The 8,841-nt window shown below is 39.2% G+C and overlaps 1 protein-coding gene across 1 annotated transcript in view; it reads right to left on the reverse strand.

Moving 5' to 3' along the window:
- DENND6A (DENN/MADD domain containing 6A) overlaps window positions 1-8,841 on the reverse strand; it is a gene marked incomplete at its 5' end in the record, with an annotated part of 19,505 nt that overhangs the window by 1,934 nt on the left and 8,730 nt on the right. The window contains 7 exons of the mRNA XM_010148540.1: window positions 280-382; window positions 1,398-1,507; window positions 1,597-1,650; window positions 4,275-4,364; window positions 4,978-5,042; window positions 5,138-5,203; window positions 6,961-7,055. Coding sequence (XP_010146842.1) covers window positions 280-382; window positions 1,398-1,507; window positions 1,597-1,650; window positions 4,275-4,364; window positions 4,978-5,042; window positions 5,138-5,203; window positions 6,961-7,055 — 583 coding nt within the window. The remainder of the gene's footprint in view (window positions 1-279; window positions 383-1,397; window positions 1,508-1,596; window positions 1,651-4,274; window positions 4,365-4,977; window positions 5,043-5,137; window positions 5,204-6,960; window positions 7,056-8,841) is intronic.

Consider the following 8,841-nt stretch of genomic DNA (forward strand, 5'->3'; position numbering starts at 1 on the left):
GATGGGGGGGTGTGGGAAGTGGGGCAGGAAATATTACATTTCAAAATACACATCAAACCCAAAAAAAAGACTAAAGATACATTTTATAAGTGATGACAGTCGTCCTAAGAGAAGTGAACTGTATTTCACATTGTTCTCTTGCTGTGTTAGCTCTAGCTTGTACTTGGTTAACAAATGCATGTTTCATTAGCTCAGCCTTGACAAAACTGTCAATTTTCACATTCAACCAATGAAAACAGCCAGAGTAAAACTGACTGCACAAGCACACATTTTTCTAACCTCATTACAGAGCGCTTCCAAATGAAGGGCCTCCAACTTCTGTGTCATTTCTTTCTGCCTGCTCCTAAACCAACCATCGAAGTTGGGCGATTTCAAAAAATGCCTGGTAAAACACCAACACAAAATACATTTTATATTTTAATTACAATTTTCATAACACTGTTTCCTACATCATCAAATGTAAAAGTAATTACGTTAGAGGTTGAAGAAGATAATAGGACCCTTTCTCTGCTTTTTAAAAAATGTTATATTCTGGAGTATAACAGGTGCTTCTATTAATCAAGACAAGGATTAAGAAAACAATATAAAGAAAAGGGGTCTCAAAGACAAGGATTAGGAATTTTCTCAGGAAAAAAAAAAACAAGGCTCGGTTTGAAATATTCTCATTTTTATCTTTGTGCTTGACTGGAAGGAGGAATCAAGTCAGAATCAGAAATAAACCCAAAATACTAGTGTACAGTGACCTGTACTGTTAGTAGCATCTTAAGAAAACCATTACAGGTTGCAGAGAAACAGATTTAAATGAGTGAAGTATACTAAGCACTAATGATTCCTATTTGAAGATGAAGGGTCTGGAGCACAGTTCCTGTGAGGAGCGGCTGAGGGAGCTGGGGGAGAAGAGGAAGCTCAGGGGAGACCTAATCGCTCTCTACAGCTACCTGAAAGGAGGGTGCAGAGAGGGAGGCGGGGGTTGGTCTCTTCTCCCAAATGACAAGGGATAAGACAAGAGGAAACAGCCTCAAGTTGCACCAGGGGTGGTTTAGGTTGGATATTAGGAAAAATTCCTTCACCAAAAGGGTTGTCAGGCATTGGAACGGGCTGCCCGGGGTGGTGGTGGAGTCACCATCCCTGGAAGGATTTAGAAGTGTAGATGTGGCACTTAGGGAAATCATGGTTTAGTGGTAGGTGGGGCAGAGTTCAAGTAACAACTGGACTTAATGATCTTAAAGGTATTTTCCAACCTAAAAGATTCTGTGATTCCATTAAAGCATATATTCTGAAAGTAAGTCTTAATTAAATTAATACAGATAATAAGCTTGCTGACAAAACCAGCATTCGTATTACTGATGTGTCTTCATTGATCTAATTTATTTTTTTATGCTGATGAAAGAAATTACCTGTAAAGTCCTATCCAGTCTCCTTTTAAACCTGATGTGAGCTGTGGGCCTGCTTTTTCCAGAGTCTTCATGAAGTCGTCTTGGCTAAACTGCCTCAGCTGTGGTGGACTCTATGGAAAGAAAAAAAAAAATCATTAGCATACCACAAGTGTTTTCTCTAATCATCAATTCCCAGCTCACTCAAATTATATTTCCTTACCTTCCATGGTGATATGCATTTTTGCAAAGGCATTAGACTTGCCACATAACGTTCCTACAGAAAGGAAAAAGAAAGGTTGTTTGCAGAACCGGTATAAAGATACAGTCCATGTGCCTGTTTACTTATCACTTGTGACCACAGTATTTTCTCTCCCAAGTGTTAGTACAGGGTGGGGTCATGCATATTTACCACATGAGAACATAAGGAGCTTATCTAATACCATTTGTATTTCCCAGTTGCAGAACTTTACATCAGCAAGACCCAAGGAGGCCACGAGGGAAAGGAGGACAGGAAGCAAAGTACACAGGGAGTATACAGGGTGAGATCAGATTATTTATGTAAGTTTAAGATTTATGACAGAAAATTTATTAAGTAACTTGCATGAAGTGAAAGTTTGAGCAAGATGGGGGGAAGGCCAGAGAAGGGTTTTAGGTTCACCCTACATGTTCATCCTATATCTCAAAAGAACAGGAAAGAAACTTTAAGGAAAAAACTCCCCTAACCATTAACACCCAAGGACAAACAAGCGCCTAGGCATGTCCCAGTTCTCGCAGACAGAAGTCAGTATTGAGCTATATATTCAAACTGGCCGCCTTCTGAGCAGCGGGGTTGGATCAGATGTCCCAGTTAACCTACATTCATCTTGGATTTTATGCTCCACTGAGAGGTCTGTACACGCGATTTTTCCCAAGAGTATTTAAGCATTTGAAACAGCCATCCATACTGAATTTCATTTGCCCATTTTTTTCCTGAAACAGCAGTAATAATGAGGAAAACTGAGACCAGGTAGGAGAAAGCAAATTCTGCAGCCCCTGCTACAGCATGTTGGCCATTAACATTCTGACAGGAAATGAGCCAGAGATAATGCCCAGGTCCACAATAATCCCTCTGCCAGTTCTAGATGCTCTCAATCTAAGTGGAAGATGTTGTCTTTTTCTCAAAGGTCTCTTGCAACTTTTGTTTAAGCTTCACGTAGTTACAAGATTTGAAAATCCTGCAAATACTACAGTAATCTGAGGAAATAGCTGCCTTGAGGCCATATAACAACTGGCCAAGGAAGTCTGACTGGGACATGTGTCTACTGCAGGTAATCCAATGGCAAAACCACCCCAAAATCAATGAACAAAAGAAGAAAACTCAATCAAAACTCAAACTGTCTACCTTTGGAGACAGACACAGTTCTTTGAAAGTCAGATAGAACACAGGTAAAAATGGAGCTGGAAAGAGATGTAGGTCTGTGAAGAAGTGAGAGAAGTAGATGAGTTGCCTAGAGGACAAGTAATGAAATGTTCTGCCTGGACAAGGCAGATGAAAGGAACTGAGATGTGCTGGGTACAGTTTCTCATGCCCACTGGAACAGCAGCTGAGTGCACAAACGTTACTGAAAAATGGAAAATTTCTCTAAACTTCAATGACTGGCATGGAAAGCATTACCACTAGAAGACAGAATAAATATTTAAGGGAAAATATTTAGGCCAGTCTATTTTAAATTTAAATTGGTCAATCTTTCAAATATTAATAGATTACCTTTTAGTATCCCCTCAGCTATCATAGCAAATTACTACAAGAGCTTACAGAGCTCTTCTCATTACAAAGTACTTTCCAACTCTACCTTTCCAATACTGACATTTCCCAAGGTCAGGGGAAACACCCTTACACTTAAAAAACCCTATTTCAACAGGTGACAGGGATTGCAAGTGCTGAGGACGAGTTAACGCAATTTCCTTCTTACTCCACGTTAAAATACATGCACAGAGTTTTGCTTTGCATCAATGCTGCACAGTACGTCACAAGCAAATACCTGAAAATGCTGTGCAGCAACATACACGAAGCAGCATTGCTTTTTGAGATCTGAACCTTTTGTCTAGGTATATAAATGTTTCACTTTTGACATTAAGCTATGGCCTTCATAATTTTCATGCTAAGCATGATAATGCTACAGTAAAACTGAGAAAGTCCTTGACTTGGTACAAACACTCTTCTCAGCAACAGCTAAGAACACCAGTATTATCAACACTCTTCTCAGCACAAACCTAAACCGCAGCCTTGCACAAATGCAAGACATAAGCCTCATTCTACTACTCTGAAGAAAATGAACTCTGTCCCAACTAAAACCAGTAGTCTGGTACTGGTGAGCCCATGATACTCCAGGTATGGCCTCACCAGTATTGAACAGAAGGGAAGGATCACCCCCCCCTCCATCTGCTGGCAGCACCTCTCCTAATCCAGCCCAGGATACCACTGGCCTTCGCTTCAAGGGCACGTTGCTGGCTGATGCTCAACTTCATGTCCATTACGACCCCCAGATCCTTCTCTGTGAAGCTGCCTTCCAGCTTGCTGGCCCCCAGGTTACACTGCTGCTTTGTGTATTATTCCTCCCCAGGTGCAAGACTTTGCTGAGCCGCACGAGGTTCCTGTCAGTCCATTTCTCCAGCCTGCTGAGGTTCCCTAATCAGCACCACCCTCTGGTGTATTAGCTGCTCTTCCCAGTTTTGTACCATCAGCAAACTTGCTGAGGGTGTGCACTGTGCCATCATGCAGATCACTAATGAAGATGTTGGATGGCACTGGACCCAACGTAAACTGGATAGTTACTGGACTTATTCAATCAAGCTAATGCAAAAAACCAAGCTACTCCACATTACACATGTAAGAAACCCACTAGTCAAAGTACTCACTAATGGAATAATGAAACTTTCTGTCAATTCCAAAAAGTACCGCCGAAGAATCACACTCTGTGCTTCTGTAGGACGTTTCTGTTGTACACCCTTAAAAAAAAGAAATAAAATATCACATTAAGTCTGTTACACCAAAATATGTAAGTAGTAGTGGAGTTTATTTCAAGAGTATGTATTCCGGTGTTTCTGTATTCGTTTGCCATAAGCTTACACAAGCAACCCCTACCCTGAACCATGAAAGCAACAGCATCACATTCTTTTGCACTGATATTTATCCCCTCAACTGAATTTTTTTTTATTTTCAGGTAGAGAAATTAAAGAATTTCTATAAACAAACTTATGCAAATCAGTTAAAGTTTGGAAGCTCTGACTGTTACACATTCCATGTGCGAGATTTTTAGACCAAAGAGATGAGAGGGGGATGACAGAGGGTGGAAAGCCCAAACCAGATTAACTGATTAACCACTTCAGTTCTCTAAATTATTAAGCTAACTTGAGCTCTACCATTCATATGGTTACAGAAACTGTTAGCAAGGCAGCAGCCCTTCTACTGCCATGAAGGTGTACACCCATCTTTTCAGGTACGAACTGGGGCAAAGGAATCAGAACCCAAGTTCATTTCAGTTACACAGGCAGAGCTCAGCCTTAAATGAAAGCACAGTACAAGGAACAATTTTCATTAAGAACAGACTTGCAGTATTACCTTTTGTAACTGTTTAACGATTTCTTCATCTTTGTTCAAGTATGGCTTGTAAGAGGTATAAACACCTAAAGAAAAAAAGCAGCGTATAGCCAAAGGAAAAAATGGGGTATGCTTTTTAAAATGAAGAAACTGGTAATTTAACTCTGAAGCAACTTATTACCAGGTTTGGAGTCCAAAGTTTTTAGGTTCTTCAGTTTTTTCACTTTCACCTGCTTTGGAACTTCACCTGCCAAAACATTTAAAGCCACCTTACTTGAAATCTCTATCTGTATTACTAGGCAACGCTGTTAATGTGCTACAAGTCACACTCATTTTCAGAAACAGGCACTTTCATTTAGAAGACTGACTAATATTGTAAGACGTGTTAGAAACATCGACAAGTATCCAAGTATATGGATGCCCAAAAATGCCCAGTCAAGGTATCAACACCGGCACACAGGCTTTTCACTTTATGGAAGGGTTCCCTGTTGAAAAGGAAAAAAAAGACCAAACCAAAAACCTGAAAGGACGACCTTCTGAATCAGAGCAGCTGAAGAAAAATGCTGACTATAGAGCAGTGAATGACTGTTTCATCACTTAAAAATTTTATTCTAGCTTCCTCTGTTCCCCTTCGGGTAAAAGGATCAAATCTTTAGTGCATTGGCCAAAATAAAAATTGTATCTGAGAAATCAGAACAGTAGCCATAGACTAAGTGTTGTAAGAAAATGAATTTAAGTCTCCTTTTCCATAGGCCAAACTAAGGTTTGTTTTGTTTTTCAAACTTATCCTTCTCCAGCCAGAAGACGCTAAAGCTTGTTAACAGTCTTGCAGCCTCAGCAGAACTTTCCTCTTACATCTAGTTGGATGCTCTACTTCAGAAAAGATAACAGTATAAATTGCCTTTGAAACTGCAGAGTTGAGAGAAAAAGAAAACAAAAAAGCAGCCAAAAAAGATCACAAGCCCTCTCTTTGTCCCTAAAAAAAAATAAAGCATTTTTAAAGGGAGGTCAGAAAGATACATCTCTAGAACTTCCTGACTAAGCATTTCACGTCTCTGCACCAAAACCTGCAACCGAGCATCAAATTTTAAGGCAGTCCATGTATACGGCTTTGCAGAGGTTTAATAGCTTAACTAAGATTCTGTTTTCCAAACCTTAACTACACAACAGGTAGCTAACTCCTCCCCACACAACCCCAAACCCCCACAGGTATCCTGAAGCATGTACAGGCATGATATTTCTAAGCAAAGCAGAACCTTGCCTGATTATACTGAACAGAGTACGTAGCTCTTTAATTAATTTGGTGTAGTCAGAAACTGAATGCAACTTATTCTACAGAAATCAATTTCATGGTGTATTATCCTAACTGGGTATTTATGCATTCCCACTTCCAGAACACAACAGTGAATGTGTCACAGCAAACAGCTGCATTCAGGAATTGCGTATAGTAATTAGAGTACTGCAGTATTTGTTACAGGCTAGCAACTGACATGGTATCCAAAGGTTGCATTAAAATTCTACTCAATCATGTACGGAAATCACCCAACTTGAGCCATTAATAATTACTGCAATACTGACAGATCAAAAAAAAAAAAAGTATTATCAAAATATTCTCAACAAACAACTGTCTGTATTACTGAAAAACTGAAACTTGGCTTTCATAGGGGTTTTACTTTCTGTGCACTTGCTGTGACAGACATATTCTGCTCATCCTAAAATGAACACCAGTAATAAATCACACTTCTCAATTTAATACCTTATTAGTAAAGATACAAAAACCAGATTGTGCAAAAGGTAAAACATCGTTACTAATGAGCATTGCCAGCTTTTGCATTTAATGTGCTAGATTTGGCAATACAAGACATACAGTACTTAAGAGCCTGATTTCACTTGACTGATTTACATCCACGAATTAATTGAAAGTAAATTACTTATGTTTGTAAATAAATAAGCACACAGTTAGATCCTGTCATACAGGATTGTAGAAGTTTATTTGTACTTTACCTGGAAGTTTAATATCTCCAATTCGGATAATGTGAGGCCAGTGCTGAAGTGTTTTAGCAAAGAAAGGATTCGTCACCCCAAGAATGACCGATGGGCTAGAAAGATAATGACTGTGTTTAAAATATGACAATAAGAGCTTCTGTGTTAATGAAAACAAAACATAACTTTCCTTCCTAAATTGAAGTAAATTAATTTTGTATTTGAGTTACATTTTAAGCTGCATGTAAGAGCACAGTATGTTTATCAAAGTTTTTAAGTTTTAGAAAATAGCAAGACAGGTGTATCTTGAAGTCCAAACAGTAGTGGAGAAAAAAAAGTGACATCTTCTGCTTTGACTCTTGGCTGAATTCTGTCCATTTGCTGTGACAAGAACAGGGTATTATCTTTTTTTTTTTTTTTTTAAATGAGCAGGAATCTGAGTCATATTTGCAAGACAAATTGCTACTTTTCAAGTTTTGATTATAACAAACCCTCAGTACTTCAACATGCATGTCAACGTTAACTGCTCTTTGTCTGTAGAGCTACTGCTCAGATGGGTTTGGTTAAGAGACACTTAAAACCCTATTTCCTTTCCAACACTGCAGCATTCTTTGTTAAAAAGCAGTTATCGAGTGAAGTACAAGCACACGAATAGCATTGTGTCCAAGCTCAGAACCCGTCAGAGTGCCCTCTCTACTCTATGCTTAGAATCTGGCTTCAAGGGTGCACAGAGACACCCCGAGAGCAAGAGGCAGTAAGAGCATGGGGCTGCTGCTACAGCACAGGGCTGCAGAATTTGGGATTTACAGCACTCATGTGGTGAAATACCAGCATATTTTTCAGAATAGTGACTGCCATCGATTTCAGAGGCAAACAAGAAAAGCCATAACTGAAAGCCCCACTGGAACCAACATATTAAACATAGGTTATCATAATTTTTTCAGAGTGGGTTTAAAACCAGCAAATTTTAACACTTCCTCTACACCATTCTTAAGTTTCCTGTTTCTCAAGGCAAAGTGGAGAGAGAAACAAGTCATCATTCTCTGTATTTTCATTCAATTCTTCCAGCTGTATCATGGTGGCAACAGGGCATCAATTTCTATGTTAACCTACAAACATTTCTGACTTTCATCCCTCCCTCCAGTTGCTAATTATAAACAACTAAATATAGAAAAACTCATTAGAGATTTACAGATAGGACCAAAATCTGATCACACAGCTCTGTAGCTTACTAGAGCGTCTGGGCCACGGATGTCATTTCACCTCAGAATGAGAGCACAAAACTGTATCAGTTTCTCAGAAGTCTCTTCCTGCTTGTCACCGACTCAACCTTCACCAGAAAAATCACTTCTTCCGAGCCCTACTGCTGTTCAAGCATGTCCAGCTGAAAACATTTTATTCCAGATATTGTGCATTTTTCTCCACTCCTTTGAATTAGGTTTCATTAATTTGTGCTGTTTTCCTATAATCCTGTTAAACTCGTTTGCATTACTGATTTCAATTCATTGGGATTTGCAAACGTTGTTCATGGTTTTTGAGGGTTACCATACATGATTTACCGTCCCTCTTCCAAAACAATGATAAAGACCAGTGGTCATAAAAACGTCTCAACAGATTCCTTTGTTCCACTCCGAAAAATCAATTCATCACGTTTTATCTTATGTTTTTATCTGATGTTCTTTTCATCCTCACGTCATAAGAATCAATGTAAGAAACAGCCTCAAAATACCCCCGACAAAGGGCACTCTCCTGCTCTCCTCCCTAGGAACAGATCAAGTCTAGCCTAACTTAACTATTAAATCTTCTCATGCCTATTACGTGTAAACCAAAAAGCAAGTTTCACACACAAACACACTGCCCCACACTAATTCTCCAGGTCAAGGTAAACTAGTAAGCAAACCA

The sequence above is a fragment of the Eurypyga helias genome, unplaced genomic scaffold (assembly GCF_000690775.1).
Source record: "Eurypyga helias isolate BGI_N326 unplaced genomic scaffold, ASM69077v1 scaffold17883, whole genome shotgun sequence".
Taxonomy (NCBI): domain Eukaryota; kingdom Metazoa; phylum Chordata; class Aves; order Eurypygiformes; family Eurypygidae; genus Eurypyga; species Eurypyga helias.